We start from the raw sequence: 18,593 nt of genomic DNA on the forward strand, positions 1-18,593 counted from the left end.
ACTTGAACATATTTTTTTTTTTATTTAACTTTACTTGAAAATAATTACACAAATTCAATTTTAATTAAATGTATTAAAACATTCGAATGAAAGAATCATTTAAGATTACAATAGAAATGATACTTAAATAACTCCTTCAAATAATTGAAAAAAGGAATACCAACAGGCAACAATTATAGCTCTTATCATTTACAAAATTAATTATGGTATACATGGTTTATAAAATTATAAAATTATAATTTCTAATTGTTGATCGTCACAATCGTTATTATGCCAAAGCACTTTTATTTACCTAACTAAACGACTTGTTTATCGTTGAATTTTTATTAAGATAATTTGTCTTAATTACTAATCTTTCAAATAATATATCATTAGTGTTTTGATAAATACCTGCAATAATTAAAAAATGAATATTTTTGACAAGTCGACTCCATAATTATAAATCCAATCTCCAAGTGATTTTTTTCAAAAATAAATGACACACAGTGGTGTAGGTTTTTATATTTTCAATTTAGTGAATCCTAAGGAAATTAAACGAGTAAATACAAATACATCCATGACTAAATTTGTTTGATTTTCAAAATGACTTTTAATGTTTTATTAAATATATAAAAATACGTCTCATAATAAATTATGCTAGGTAGTGTATAAAATCATAACCAAAAAAAGAACACGACTAGGATAAAAACACATTCGCATTAAAAAGAGTCTTGACATTATACACTGATAACAAACTACGTGACCGACAATTAATGGTTTTATTATCATCGTAATTTAATTATTTTTTGGAGAGACCGGATTTCGAATTTTAACTGTGAGTGATCAATAATCATAATTTGTTTCGATTTTTTACCATTACGATTTTTGCATTATTAATAATTGTATATGATAACTTATTTATCTAAAAAAAAAATATTTTTATTATTTACAAAATATATATACCTATGGTCTGACTTAATTAGTAAAAATGAAAATGTATATTTTTCCTTTTTTTCAATTACAATTGTTGAGTTAAAATCATACACTACTCAATATAAACCATATTGTTCACATTCGCATGCTTCAACATCGACCGGTGTATAATATATTTTTATTTTTATTTTAAACTAATACTACCGATTATCATCGTTATGTTATATATTTATAAACATATTTTATATCCACTAACTATATGTAGCTTGCAATCAATCCTTTTTCATGTTCAATTCTGTATTTCATTAATACTAGAACAGTAGTGAAATGGATATTATTAAAAACTCCAAAACAAAAGCAATACATTTCATCAGTTTAAATCAATTAATATTGTAGTAAATCAAAAAATGTGATCACATAATACCGTAGGTTGTTTTATAAATTATAATCATTATGATCACATATGATTGATGAAATTTACTACTTTAACAATAAAGAAAACATATTGAAGACGATTACAAACGTTAGTTTAGGTTCGATGTTTTTCTAAACAGCCTTCAACGCAAATTATTATATTTTGTTATTCTTTACTACAGCGTCTGAATTTTGCGGCTGTACTTGACCCCTAGCCTTTTGGTGTATAAAATACCAGCGTACACTTAAATATGTCAAAACCAAAAAGCAAAAATAAAAAGGGAAAATCCGTCGGCTCCTTTCCTCTATCACAAATGGTTCCTAAAAGATTTTGCGCCTAAAAACGTCAAAAAAACAAAGGTTTGTCGAGAGGATGGTACGACGACCGTCATCCGTGTGAAACAGCACAGCAAAGAGGTGGTCGTAGTATCGTGAAAGAGGAAAAAAGTATACTATTTGATGGTGGTGGTGTTGGGGATGGTATAGATTAGGTATGGTAGCCCACTATACCACTAGTACGTGATAGTTAACGGATGTCATCATTATTATTATTGTTATTATTACTATTTTATTGTCTTTTTGGCAGACAATTCATATGTTGGTAACGACCTGAAACTTTGGCGGCTTGACAGAAGACAGACCGGAGTTTACTTCTGCATAGCTAGCAATGGTATACCACCCGCAGTCAGCAAAAGGATAACGTTGAGCGTTTACTGTGAGTATTTTAATATAGAAACACTAATATAAATAATTATATCATTAATAATTAATAATGGTACATAGTAAATCGACTCGATACAGTTTTTGTTTAACTTATTATCTATAAGATTTTTGTTATCGATCAATATTTATTCAAGATAATTTATCATGTTAAAAATCTGAACTTACAATTGCAATGATAGTATTATTGTTATTATCATTATTAATGTGTTATCACATAAAATAAATGTCAAAACCTTCGTCGCAATTTCCCATAAAACGATTTCTATAGAACCTAATACATATATTAGATATATTTTGTGTGTATTCATCTGACTGAATCTAAATGATCCCGTTTTGTTCAATTTTATCACGTCGCGTGATGTCTAGATTATTATATAATCGTACGTAGGTAATTATATTATTCGACAGCAGTTGAACGAGCGGTAATAAATTAAATATTGATTTGATTTGTATGTGTATACGGAATGAAACAAACACGTAATGTCAAGGTATAAACGTCGATAAAAGCACGTAGGTAAAGGAACTAGTGAACAAAATTGGTCGGTAGGTCTGGTACGAGCGGATTAAATCGAAAAGTAGTCTAATGTTATCGTTATTGTATACGGTAAACCGCAGTGTAATAAAAATGGAACGCGAATAGAGCACGAAAAATCGGGTATATAGAAAAAATAGATCCCAATAGTAGTATTGCGGCCCAAAGCGTATTGTAGTCAGTATAACAGTATTTTATTTTAAAATGGTTCGTGCACACCAATTAACTGTATTTTATTCGTTATACTTACTGTTTAGAGCACGATGTTTATAGCATATAGCTGTTTTAAAAATTCGATTAATACAGGTTTCTGCTTGGTAGTTGCAGACCCCGATAAAGTGTTAGATAAACAGATGACGAAATAATAATAATATATTAATCATTATGAAAATATTGATATTTAACTATTGATAAAATTTAAATTCGAAACTCAACTTTTATTTACACCCATAACACTGTTGAACTATTTTAATCGATTACATTTTTAAGTATATACAATCAATGACATCCACTTGGCTTTGAAGTATGCGTTTATTCGGCTTGTTAATTGGCAAAATGCTGTAAGAGTTATTCTGTAAAATCGCTCGTAGAGATCGCCAGATCGCCTAGGGAATATATTAAAAATGAGAAACGAATTAAAGAAAAAAAATTGAAGCAATTTACGTTTATTATTGAAACTGAAGGAACTTTGAAAATATAACTGAGCAAAAAAAAAACACATAACCCGTAAAGTCGATTAGCTACCGTCATTGTTCAAACTTCGGTAGCCATATTCATCGAAACTCTCCAGTCTTCATTCTATTTGGTATTTAAGTTTTAAAATTAAAAACATGAAGGGTTCTAATAGTTATTTCTAAATCAAATTTTCTTATGTAGTAACTTGTTAGTTTTTATTATAGCCACGATCGAAAAATAAATACGAGTTTGTATGAAACTCAATATTAATTATAATTGCAAGTTTTTAATTATATTATAAATTCGTTTTTGTGTAATCACTAGATATGCTAAGTGAAAGATATTATATGTGGTCCAGTTTAACGATAATAAAATTAAGGTTATAATATACTATGCTGATATATTTTCAAACAAAAAACCATTGATTATAACACCACTTAGAAACTTCACAATCGAAAAGAAATTTGACTCACGCAAAATGTGTACTTAAATAATTTTCTGAGCAGTAGCCATATTATCAACTCATATGAAGTAAAAACTTTCATGTTAGATAGGAATTTTTTTTCCATTTATAGGTACACTATGAAGAAAAGTTTCCAAAGGTTTTCAAAAAAATATGTTGACAAGAAAAAGTTACTTAGGAATATTAAATCATATTGTACCACATTTTTTCAATAATAATATATTTACTTTGTTCATCTCACATACATGTAGATCAAAAACATACTCAAATGACATGCATATGATTGCATTCATATATTTCTACTTTGAATTGAAGGGATATAGTTTTTACAGTTAAGCTTTTTGAGTACTTTTCTTTTACATGAACACAACTGTGTTTGGCAGAAAGTCACATTTTTGACAGAGCAATCAAGTAAAACGTTTCCTTTGAAAATTTACAATTCAGATAGGTTTTCAAAAGTCAAAATTACCCCGTTAAAAATAATATAAAGTTTTGTCCTTCATTGCTATTAACTTACCGAATGTCAAATAAATAATAATAGTAATAATATCAATTCACTAATAATTTGGATATCAATTCAGAATTCAGATAAAAGTTATGACGATTCATTTCATTCCCCCTTAATCGATCGAACGTGGTCCCCGATGACCGTGTGGCTATTGTCCACAGCGTTTTCGATAAAACTTACGACCAAAAATTGAATAAATTTTTAAGAGCCACGAAGTTATAAACTGCACGTCAAAATTACATGGATGATTCACTTGTCTACTCCGTTCGACGATGACACGCGTGAAATATTTTTGACTACTGTTCTATTTACATTTTCACGCACAAAACCGCAACCAATATCTAATATTGGTTGCGGTTTTGCGTGAAAATGAATAACCAATCGTGCATTTCACATTCAGACTGAGTCAATAAACAAATTCAATGATGACGATGGCGAGGTAGTGGCGTTTTATTCGTACAATTGCTAAACGTTGGCTGGCACAAAGGTGTATTATTAAATCAAATAAGGTTTTTTTTTTTTTTATTTATTTAATCGAACGGCTGATTATCACCGTCGACTCGTCGTTTATAAGGACAACGATTTTACATGCAAACAATGAATTTATAAGTATGTGTAAGTACGAGCAAGTATATAATGTAAAAAAATAATAATCTAATCAGTCATTTTAATAGTACCAGATTTTTATGAGGAAACTATGCGAAAATTCAGTAGCGGACTTGCCCGGTGTGCCACTATTCTATTGCACAGTGGGCCGGTACCAGATAATACGATAATCTATCGTATAATCTATACGATTATATTATCTATAATTTGATATCTGTACTTTTTTTATTTTATTTTTTTCATTTTTTAATGTTATATAATAATATAATATTATCATATTAGACGACGGCGGCCGTTGTCTGTTACAAACTACACATAGACACATATTAGATACAATGTATATGGCTAATATTCTAACTACTCTACCTTTTCCAATAACTAAAAGTAAAAATGTAAAAATCACCTAACTTTTTTTTTCAAAATTTAAATTTAATAAACTGAAAGTTATTATTCTTGAACACGTAGAAATAGTATTTATTTATCCTAAAAATAAAAGTCAAAGGGGCTTTGACAAAATATTTGTTCAGCTGCATCCCAAGAGGCCTACTACAAACAATAGTGTAATTGGTAAGTAACTTATACACATAAATAAGTAATTATTATTAATTTGCATAACAAAAAATACCAATGTTTTTATATTATAAGGTAGATTAATAGAATGTTTCCGAACAATCCAAACTATTCGTAAAAAAAACAGGTAGACCCAAAAGTGCTTCAAATGAGTACAGTACAATTTATTAATGTTTTGGTCAGTTTTCATTCATTCAAAATTCAACCAATTTAAAAATTGTTTTTTTCTTTATACTATTAGGAATAAATAAATCTAAAAAATCGATATTTTCGAATTTTTGAGTAGTATTTTTTTTTCTTTATTAAATAAATATTTTTATAGAACTCAGTTTTAGTCATAACTAATAATGATTTGCAAATAATATGCACCTTTTTACATTTTTCTTTTTTAATTTTTTCAAATATCGCTTTTTCACTGTAATTTAATTTAAACATCACCGACTTTCACAGAAGGTACACTACCTTGGGTATACAGTGTATACAGAACTATATTCCACAAATAGTACATGTTACATAATATCTATAATTAATAATGTATTATATCTTAAATTAAAAATATAATTATCATAAACCCTACTACACTGATCTACCGATCCAATCATTAATTTGATTACACACTCATACATTAAACCAAATAAAACTAAAGCCAAGTATATTATTACTGTACTTTTCTTAATAACCCGGTTAAAAAACTTTTTTAATACTAAAAGCATTTATAAAAAGTGTACCTATATTGTAATAGCAGCATTATATTTTGTGGTTACAAAATAAAGTAAATATAATAATATATCATACTTCAAAATACTCTTTTCAATATTTAAAAGAAAATAATTAAATACGTCATTGAAGGAATTTTACCAATAAGCATTTATCCAAAACTTCTTTTTTTTTACTGTATAATATATTTATATTTTTGTTTGTCTTACTACTCGTAGTTTCCTAAAAATGTGATTAAATTTATATAATAATTTTATATGGTATATCACTTATTTAATAATTAAATTGGTAAGATATAAATTTTTTTTAATTTACAAAAAAATTGTCAATAGTGTCTAGTGTCGTCATTCATGAATTCAGCAAGTATAAGAGACTAGTTGAAAGATAATTTTGGGAACATACTCTGATCACCGTTTAATCTATTAATACATTTTTAAGTTACCAGAAAATACTTCTCCGTTTTTCCAGTTATAGAATACATTACATTATTACTATTACAATAATACGCAAAATATACGGCTATACACGTACCAGTTATAGCATGCAACATCCAAAAAAAAAAAAAAAAAAAATCAAATAATCGTTTATCGCTGCTTATCGATTTTAATTTTAACAATATTTTACTGAAAATTATATTCTGTTACGTTCCATAGAAGATTGACTTTGAGAGAATTATTATTTTTTTTTTTTTGTATTTTATCGAGCAATCTAATAATAAAATCCTTTTAAGTTTACAGAAAAAATTTATTATTTTTTTCTACCTTCGTAAATCTGCATATATATATACTTATTACTTAACCCTATTATACAATGTTGTTATGGAATTTACTAAAAAATTATAATTCCGTACCTTTATTAAATTTATACACTCTTTACACATTTACAGTATGTCTATGGAGTTTATTAATATAAATATATAATATTACATAGTATAGCTTTCCAAATATTTTATCTTCATCATATCCTATAAACGTTATTCTGAAGAAAATATGCCAAATAAAATGAATCACTTATAAAATAATAAAATATTAATAAAAAAAATAATCAACTCATAAATATGTATTAACAATTTAATATTGTAATTAGTAGTGTTAGTGAAACATACTCTACAGCCTTCAATTTATGAATTTCTGTCTATATTTTCTGGAACACTCCATTAAGTTTCTAATGTCCGTCGTCCGTGTATATAATAATTTTCCAGAACCAAATTTTGACAGTAAAAACTCGTAATGGCATTATAATACCACTTGACATTAGTGAACAGACAATGCAAGTTGCAACCAACTAAAACAACAAAACGATAATTACTTTAATAGTCGCTTCCAAACTTTTAACTAACTAGATTAAACGTAATTTGATTTGAAATGTGTTTAAATCCATTACAGTTACAAAATAAAAAACTAATATCTTCATAAATACGCGTTTTTAAGCATCCAAATTTAAAAATGATACCATGTATCTCTGACCTCTGTTATACACCTTTTTTACGTTATTTCATAATATGCATTATATATTTATACACAATAATACACATCCATGGCAGATTAATCATAACGATACGATTTATTTTATACGGTAGAAGATACGTTAGTGTAATTAAGTAAATAATATCCGGATTATTATTTTATTTATATTTTATTTTTCAAATGCCCAACAAATACATTCTTAAAATCAATATATTATATTTAATGCTGATGCGCTTATATAAAACTAATAACGCCAATAAAAATAATATAAATTCTGAGATAAAACGACAAGGATGAAAATATATCAAATAAATATAAAACACGGATTATCTCCGATGTTTTATTGTAGACTGTAAACGAATGTTCAACAAACCTACACCCTGAAAAAATAAAATGTTGAATTATTGAACAACGCGAATAGAGACACAATTACGTTGCATCGAGCGTATGGCGGCTCAGTGTTACAATTCGGAATACGATATTCAAAGTCCATAGTAACGTATTTGCTGCATTCAGGTCGTACCGATAATTTTAAATAATATAGGTTCGCGTGTTGTATACGCGTTTGTTTCCAGATGATTCGAATTCACGTTTGAAGTGTTTATTTTGAATATTATTAATTTATTGACAACTGCAATATTATAACGGTAATCTTTTTAGATTGAAAGCATAGCGTAGGAAAAATATATATTGGTTTATCCAATATTATTATTTCAATATGATTTATTTTTTCCCGTAAGCAATTTTTTTGGGTAAAATAAACGCTCTAAATATTTCGACAGTAGCTTTAACAAATTATGATGGATAAGTCACTTTTGTGAATTTCCAGATTGATTATTACAAAAAATACATACAATATTTAATCTGAAATTGTGTATTTTTAAGACGATTAAGTAAAAAAAAATGATATCTACCTTAAAACGAAAAAAATATATACACTCTTGACGGACGTTTTAATAACGTCCATCAAAAAACAATATTAATATTATTGTCTTAAATTAACCATCATTAGATGTCTTAATCGACTTGAACAGTACATTTTTCCCATCATTCATTTATTCAGATGATAATTTAATAGAGAATGTTATATTATTTATTTTTATTACACATGTGCCGATTTTTCTAAATGCCCATCATTTTTATTTATAATACACCTACAATTAATCAAAGTAAATTGATCATTTTCTTTTTAATTTAATAATAATATTTGAAAGTATTTGAGGATAAATCGTTATCATTATCTAAGCCATTTTGTAAAAATTTAAAATTCAGGCGCTCATAACATTTTTTTCTATAATGACGCTTTGAGATTTTTCTATAGCTATTTAAAAGAAAACTTATGAAAAACTTAGAGTTGTATTTTTTACCTTAGATATAAAATAAAATTTTATAAATTATCAAATACAAAATTACTTGTACATTTTTGCAATTTTAACATATTTTGTAAATATTTGAACTTTAAAAAAAAAAATTGTGATTAACGTTTTTGGATTTTTTTTTACTACATTAAGAAAAACATATAAGAAAAGAAGCTTCGTATTAATTTTTCAAGTATTTATGGGCACCTAAAATTTTTATATCGACATTTCAAAAAAAAAAAATACTTAGAAAAATCGAAAATTACAGTTGTCTATAAATAACTCAAAAAAAGCCTTAATATTTTGAGAACCTTCAAGTATTTACAGTGATTCATTTTTGAGTTACAACTACTTATTTGAAAAAGTAGATTTTGTCGAAAACTGGTTTTGTGTAAAAATTCTAGTTTTTCCGTCGCTGTTTTGTGGTTTTCCAATTTTTTTGAAAACGGCTAAAAAATTATTTTAACCTGTATAATGCACCAAACATATTCAATTTTTCACTGGGAACCACCCCTGTAATTTAAAATTAAAGCATTACACATTACACACACACACACACAAGCACATCATTGTTACATTGTATTACTGAGTTTAGAATCTGATAATATTGAAATTTTGAAGAAAAAAAGTATTATAATACCGTTAACCAGTGTTACCAATTTATACTGTATCAAAAGAACTACTGTAAAATTTTAAAAATGATTTATATAAAATACAATCTGTGTCCGATATTTAATCAGTGTTAATTGAAGTGACCCATACATAATTTAATAATATATATATATATATATATATGTATTTTAACTTTTAATGCAATACTATCGCGTTATTTACTTATATATTACTTGCAGATTTATAATATAATTGTATTTTTCTAAAATTTAAACACTTAATATCAGGTTTTACAATTTTCGCTGTATTTGGTACATTCAATAGAAGATTTAATATTAACAGAAAAATCATTTTTTTTTTTTTTTTTTAATAAAATAATATTTATTACGTAGTTATTATTTACAAGTCGTATTTTCTTCTTGGAAAATCTAAGATGTATTACCAATTTTCAGTTCAATATAGTTTTCATATTCGCCTAATTCCATAGGATTTTTACACCTTGAATTTACATTTTTTCTTTTTGTTAATTTTGAAAAATATATAACTGTCACAAGGTAAAATAAAAGCTGTCAAAGAAAATAATATCTGACACATGTCTTTTGTCCTCAATCATATAACATATTAAATTTTCTGACAGGTCTTGAATCAAATAAAACAAACTAACAATGTGAAAAATAAACATTTTTATAAAGGTGAAAACCTAAAAATCACATGTAAGAACATAATTTGACAAGATTCAGATGTCTCGTAATTTACTACACACAAAAAATAAATTTCCGATGTATTCAAAATCTTGTCAAATTTTTTAATATTTATCAAAAATAAATCTAATTATTGAAATATTGCTATTATTTCATATCACACTATTTGACTAAGTAGGTACCTAAGTTTAGATTTATTTAAATATCTATTTAATTTAATTTTAATTTTAAAAATATATACATGCATCATACATCTATCAACAAGACCATCCGATGCTATTCTCAGTTAGCCCACGCCCACACCCGAGTCTGAATCCAACTATAAGCGACTTATGACAGACTTAAAGGATAAAGTAATACAATGGTTTTAAGTTGTTAACAACAATCGTCACAACATTTAAACAATAATTATTATAACTTTATTAAACGATATTTTTTGGGCATAGACTCCTTTACTGTACAATTCAATAATATTACATAGATCTTTAAATTTCAACACATATTAGATATTTTTATCATGATATTAATAATTATTTAATAATAAAATTGAGAATATTTTAAAAGTTTAACATGGAATATTTTAGTATTCTATTCTATGACAGCAATGCTGAAAATGAGAAGAAATAATACGAGCAAATAACTTAACAGATTATTACATAGATAAATTAATATTAATTAAATGCACAATAACGGTCGGATGTGTAGGACACTAGGACATAGGTACTAAATAATAGATATCGGTCGCATATAAGCGCACCGTGACCCTAAAATAACACTGACTATGAGTGATTTTCATTATGATGTATAAAATAATAATATATTATCATAATTAAAACATCAAATCCAATAACATTAGATACTGGTTCTATTTATAGTTGGATATTCATAAAATATGATATTATGATCTAATTATAATCATCGATTCTCTGCAATTGCTGCAAAACCAAGTATTATTGTTACAATTTATAATATCTAACAATGGACCAATAGTAGCATCATCATTATAATTATTAAACTGCAGTGTGGCGATGAAAATATTTGAGATTCTGTAATTACGTAATTATGTAGCTTAAATATCATGAAAATCGAGTTGAGGGTAAAACTGTTGACTTATGTTAAGTGAAATTTGTACGCAAAGCATAAACCGAGTTTTAACTATAATATATTATTACTTTTTATCGTGTTGTTTTTGTTTTTTTTTTTTTTTTTTGGTTTATTTTAAGTCGTATTATTAGATTCAATAAATAACTACTTAACCTAATAATTAATATTGTGGTGATATACACAAGTCGAGGGATGAACGTATTCTCAAAAATCAGCCACCTATTATACCTACACATAAGTGCAGTTTAAATTATTAAATAACTTAAGTACTTGGTTGTTTGTGTAATTCAATTAAAATACAAACTACCACAACCGTTTCCGTCAGCATCCAATCGATTTTAACTTTTACGCGTTCGTATACAGACATTGTATTTTTACACATGTCTGAATCCTCTTGTATACTTAACGCGCGACGAACAAAGAAAAATAACTAACGTGAAATCAATTTTACTCACACACGAATATATTTCCATCACTTGACGTTGCATCAGAGTATTACAATTTACAATATATCGATATAGACGTAACATTATGTCGACAGACACCGAACAAACTCCGTACTTAAATTATACGATGGAACGCAATAGATTTCCGTTCGTTATTTTATCGAAGAGGAAAATAAAATAATGATAACCGCCGACGATATTTATACCGACGACTGACGAGCGTCGCCGAATAATGAGATGGTAAAATTGCGAACGTTCGCGAGAAATCCTAATAACGTCGTCTCACCGATACATGCAGATACAGAAAAAAGAAATTATATATTTTTTCGGAGGCGCGATCAATGCCTACTGCTTAGATAAAGTGCGTTTAGTGTTCGGCTAGTAAGCCGAACAGTAGTTCTAAAACGTAAATGTGGAATTGGTTTTAACAGATCACCCAAATCAATCTCGTTTAAAATATTTTATTTCTCCGTAGGTTAGAACTAACTATTACGCCCGAGGATCTGGTAAAAATATACGTCGCAGCTATACAATTAAAATAAGGATGAATATTTTTCAAAATAAAATGTCGAGATCTATAAAAAAAAAAAACGAACACAACGAACACAATGAAGACAGATACTTTACGCGTCAGCCGATTTCGTCGTAATTCATAATTATACATTATAAATACGAACTGAAACGTTTATTGTGTACACAATTATTTGTAGTGTACGGCCAAATCATAATCCCCCGATTTGGAGAACAATTGGTGCCCAACGTTATTAGCCAGTAGTGCTGTTGAAAATTCACTTGTGTTCGAATGATAAACGGTCGTTTGAAGCCCTCGAATGGAATAGGAACCATAAATACGACCTCTATAGCAGTCGAATAGCGGATGGTAGTGAACACTTGTGGACTGGCGATGGATGCGATAGTCGAGTTCAATTACGTTTGTTGATTGAGGTTCTAGGTCTGATTACTGAATTGATTTATGGACACAAAACTCAGAATGAATTGATTAAAAAATAGAAATTAGCCGGCCTATGACGAAAAGATCACTGATCTATAGTAATATCGGCCACCGTAACTATTTCATAAATATGGTATTTGTTATTTTTTTTCGAAGGAAAAACTTTAGCCAAATTTAATTTTATATTATATAAATTCTGTTTCTTCGATTTTCTTTCTATCCGGTTTTATTCAATCTCAAATAATTTGAATCTTAAGTGTCTTATCATCTCGAAAACGTTTTCCTCAGAAGCTCAAATATTTAAAAACTGTCCCCATGTCCCCGTGGTATACAAATAAATACCACGAAAATAGATCACGTATAATGAAATGATGCGTGTCCCGCACGTTTATGGGTAAACCGTCATTCTTACATCGTACCTATCTAAACAGGGAAATGGCATAAACTCGATATAGATAAAAATAATATATATTAAGTATGTGCAGTATATACGCCGACCACGAGTCCAAGTCTATTTGTGCCCGACTTCACACTGTATAAAATTCTATACGGTCAAACGTATATTTCGAGACGATGAGCAGTAATGATTTGAAAAAAAAATAATAATAATAAAACCGAAGACGGAAACGATCTCCGAGATTGGCATGCGGCCGTTTTGCAGCCACAGCACGTTTACTACGTTTATCGACCGGACAACGCGACAACGGCAGTGACGGTCCCGAACCATAACATCAGCAGCAGCCGCTGTACACTCTCTCACATTATTATATTTATATATTTATATATATATATTGTTTACTGTCTGCACCACGGTAAAGGTTACCCGTATATACCCCTCGGGATATTTTCCTCCCCTTTTATTTATTTATTTATTTTTCATCCGGTCCTCTAATCGGTTAGACTCTCTAGCTCTCTCTTTCCTACTCATTCTCTCTCACTCCGTTTATGAGTATATATTTAACCAACAACCACGTCACGTCTTATCACCGGCCGTTGTGACGCTCCCTTCGAGCACAGCCTGACATCCCCCATACACTACCACAAGTCTGTTGCGTTATAGGTATTTTAAACGTCTACAGTGCTCTGACTGGTCCATTCAACAACTTTTAAATATAATACATATATCATAATACATCCTCCGACACCGAGGACAATCGTAGTTAGTTTTTGTAGATTTTTTATAGCATCGATCATCGTCCCGTTTTATAAATAGACTACACACTATAGCACGAACATAAACCACCAAAATGAACATCGGTTTGCAATAAATATAACAAACTTAAACGTAACATGCGCACGTGCGTAGAAAATATGACGTGCTGAATTTACCGGTCCTCAAATCATTGTTAAATAAAAATAAAAAATAATAACAACCATTCCGTTCAATTGTTCAAAATAAAAATCGCATTCGGTATTTAAACCCTTCTAAAACGTTTATGATAGAACCAATTGACTTGAAGAAAATCCATCAAATTATTAATCCATTCTTCAATTATTAGTAAAATTATAAAATCATTTGAGTTTACTTTAAAAATACAAATTTGCGGACCTAATTCTCCTTGTATCTAGTGTTCAACTTTTGATTAAAATGCTTTTTCGTTCCACTCTTTGAGAAATACTGATATATTGTAACACCACTCTAATATTTGATTATATTATATAATATTTATGTATTATTTATTTTATTACTTTCTATAAAAAATATACTATTCTATAATTTTTTCAATAAAATAAAATATGTAGGTTATTGAAAAAAAAAATCAAATGAATCCTGAAAAATAATGTATTTAAATAAATATAAAAATAGAATAAAATTACTTGCGTAAATTCAAAATTTTATTATATTTTAAAAAGGTTATCTAAATCAGTGTCAACGATTTATATTAAAACTAAATTACATTACTCAGCGTATACAAAAATATTATATAAATATAAATATAGAACCAATAATTTAATTTTTAAAACTCATCTATTATGTATAAAAAATGTTACATCGTATATCGATAACGTTTTGGGTTATGAAATTTCCAATGAAATCCCCAAATTTACAAGTCTTTCCATAACCCTGTCGACGTAATTATCTATTCTTTATTGGTTATCTAAAGCTCCGGCTCACTTTAATTTTTTTTTAATACCTACTATATTAATGAAAAAATTAAATACCCATCAACTTTACGTTTTCCGTGTATCATAATTTATTTATCCATGCCGAGGAAGGTAATAATGATTAACGATTGATGACTTTGACTGGACAGGAAAGAGTGGATAAAATCAATAGTGAAATCATCAAAAAGTGATGGGGATTGAAAATTTTATTTTTTTAAACTGTAATACGTTTTTTTCGAATACACATATCTATGCAGATAAAAAAAAATATACTATAATAATAAATCTCCATATGGAGGGTAAAAATATATTAATGCCAAAATGCACCTTTATGGTAGTTTATTCTACCGATAAACATATGTAATAGTAGTTTGCAGGTATATGATGGTTACAAACTGAACGCACTTACATAATATTACGTATGCACACATCAAATACTCATAAAACTCCGTTTAAAGACGTGAACACGTTTCTAAAAGTTACGCACTCATTTATTTATAAATCGGATTTTTTTTTTTTAATCTATATATTTATTGGCACATATTTTTTCACCCGAAACGTGTTTAAGCGATGGATGGATCGAGATGAATTTTTCAAACAATGTTGTTAACGAGTACGGGACAATGGGGACTGTATAAATTGCGCGTGTAATGTTTATTTTTTTTTACTTTTCGACCAAATCACATTGCATACATTGCATATTGAACGAACAATACTCCCCTTCACAAATTGCAATCATAAAAAAAATGCATTTGTCCGCACACATAATTTATTGTGTGCGACACGCGATCACAATATACTAACCAAGTACTCGATATTTTATTATACATGAATAACGTTACATGAGTAAAACGTAGCAAATACATATAAAATACCAATAAAAAACCTTATTTCATTTTCAGTTTTTTAGCGTACTCACACATAAAAATCTTATTTTTGTGTATGATATATACGTGTACGGCCTACACGTGTACTCCAATATTGGCTATAATATTATAGAGAAATAAAAAAAAATCATATTTAATATATTATTAAATAATATATAAGACTATATTTTGTACTTGAGGTTCAAGTATTTGTTTAAATCTAAGATAAGAATTAATGATCGTGAATACTTCATTTTCAAAAAATAGTTTAACTTAAGTACAGTAATATCTATAAAATGTATAAAATATATAATTAATAATTCTACCTATTACTAATTAGATATTATTTATCAAAAGTTATTAAAAGCAAATTATTTTATTTTAAACACAACATACTTAGTATGAAACTGTACCATTTGAATACTATTTTTGACTTGACTTTTTGAAATTAAAAGAAAAGAAAAATACAACATTTTAATTAGCCATTGTTACGCATATTATTAAACACTAACCAAATTTAATATTATGAAAACCAGAAAATAAGTGTCTTTATATACCGTCAATCGAGGTGACTTGGAACTGCGAGGTGAAATGAAACGATTCGGTTTTTCTTTAAACTTATCAGGTTATCTCTGAGATAAAATGATATAATTTAATTCTACCTCCATTAAAATTAAATTTACCATTTTTGTGATAATAATTGTTATTATCAACCATGTGTTTGGTCTTATCATTACCTCCAAAAAAAATAACCAAACATTTCGTTTGATAATAGTGATTTTATCATTGCTCTCAAAAGTGCATCAAATCTCGGTGAATGAAGTCAAGTGTAAAAGTTTGTATATTTTTTATACTTTAAAGGACACTTCAAAAGAAGAATTTTGTAGTTGGAAGTCTAAAAATATTTTTTTCCAATTTTATAGTTTAAGTTTTATTTTACAGAAAAAAATTGAGGGTGACTTGAAACACCAAAAATGCCTAACAAATTGCATGGCGAAAAGTTTTAAAAGCCTATAAAAGAGCTAGGAGAGGTCCTATTCCAAAAGAGATTTTTCCTAGACTTCAAGTGTTAGTATTAAGTTATTTTTTTGTATTTAAAAAGTTTTATATTTTGTTTTTGTCATGTTATTTATATAATTTTTTTTTTTTTTTTTAAATTATGTTTTTATACAGTTGAAAAAAGGTAAAGTCAACCTGTTTTTTTAAATATTTATTTAAAATGTTCTTGTGATTATTTTTAAAATAAAAATGTTGTTACAAGTCCACTCTAACGTTTTTAAATTGATATTTCCATTGAATTTTCATAGTTGTTACAAGTCACCCAAAAAATGAGGTGACTTGTAACACGTACTTTTTATTTTTTTTTAAGTCCAATTTTGGTCAAAAATCTAAATTTTAGGTCTTATTCTATTCTTGGGAGGTATACGCACATTTATGTATTTTTTGTAGTCCAGTGCGATTTTTTTTAAGCTCGTAATACCAAAAAGTATGTCAAAATCGTTTCAAGTCACCTCGATTGACGGTACTGAACATTTTATGTCGACCTAACGTGTACTTCTACATCAACCAACTACGATCATTGATATCTGAACACCAGCATATGGTCGTCTTACCCAGCTGTAATAAACGGACAGAATTTAAACGAATATCTGGTCGTTGATAACCTTCAAACTTGCGAGCGATGTGATTTATGAGCAGTATTAGTATTATTCGTGTAAAACGCTCACAAGTAATAAAACTGCAAATTCCATATGTTCATATCTGTAAAAAACTAAAAAAATTGATTTTATTATTACAAAACACATACAATAAAATAAAATTTGTATCTTAAGTATAATCTGTATATGCTTATTAATAGTTCAATACGTGATTTTAAAGTGCATTTCCTGACACTCGTCATCTATACTGCAGTGCGTATAAATGTATAATGCATAATTTAATTAAATAACTTTAGAAATTTAACGTATTCCATGATTTTGACTTTTGTTATTTTTGTACTTACACATGTGGTTATGTCCAGTTAGTTTCTCAAAGATATCACTACCCAGTAAATCATTAGATTATAATACTACTACAATCATATAATTAAGTGTGAATATCCATGTGTATTCTTCAAAATACCTTATATAAATGTAAATATATAATATTAATTATTAATATTGTACTTAATAATAATTATACTAAAATATCACTTATTTTTTTAATGACAAATAACTAAAGGTAATAAAGCATTATCCTCAGAAATAAATAATTGGATAAATATTATTTTTAAACATTATTTTTACTTTGAAGTTTTATTTTCTACAATTTATATATCATAATAAAAGATGATACTTCTATTTATATAACTAAAACATTAACTATTAAAGGAAGATAAGCAGTATTTAGTCTCGATAACTGGTATTATAATGTATAATTTATGTAAATGTTGTCGTATCAAATTTAATATCAAGATAAAATTACTTAGAACTAAAAAAAACTACAAATATAGAAAAATAACAAAATTATCTAAATATTATGTGAGAAAAAATAGAAATTAAGAAAAAAGAAAAATACATTTGTATTAAGAGGACGCTATACCCGCATGTGTTGTCTCTGTCTTATACACGCGTAACATAGTTATTAACATAGTTATACAGTATAAAAACTGTTTTGCGCAGAACTTTACTCCCTCGATATTTATATCAAAATTACCAAAATTTTCAAATCGCATTGAGAAGAACATTACCTGTGTTGTGGTGTTTTTATTTTTTTAATAGTGGTAACCAATAATTTTTAATTACTAAATGAAAGAAACCTAAAGTTCTCAAACCGATAACTTTAATTGTATTCCAGTTATCAAAAAAATTAAAACGCTACGAC

General features: G+C 27.4%; 1 protein-coding gene and 1 long non-coding RNA gene across 3 annotated transcripts in view; both read left to right on the top strand.

Annotated features, from left to right (window-relative positions):
* LOC114121043 (lachesin-like) overlaps positions 1-18,593 on the top strand; it is a 199,705-nt gene that overhangs the window by 142,990 nt on the left and 38,122 nt on the right. For both annotated transcript variants that reach the window (XM_027983187.2, XM_050202390.1), the window contains exon 5: positions 1,913-2,041. In XM_027983187.2, the coding sequence (XP_027838988.2) occupies positions 1,913-2,041 (129 nt within the window). The remainder of the gene's footprint in view (positions 1-1,912; positions 2,042-18,593) is intronic.
* On the top strand, positions 16,106-16,996 carry LOC126550556 (uncharacterized). Its single transcript, XR_007604667.1, has 2 exons — positions 16,106-16,566; positions 16,674-16,996. It is a non-coding gene; the product is annotated as an uncharacterized LOC126550556 (long non-coding RNA).

This window comes from Aphis gossypii, chromosome 2 (genome assembly GCF_020184175.1).
Source record: "Aphis gossypii isolate Hap1 chromosome 2, ASM2018417v2, whole genome shotgun sequence".
Lineage (NCBI taxonomy): Eukaryota > Metazoa > Arthropoda > Insecta > Hemiptera > Aphididae > Aphis > Aphis gossypii.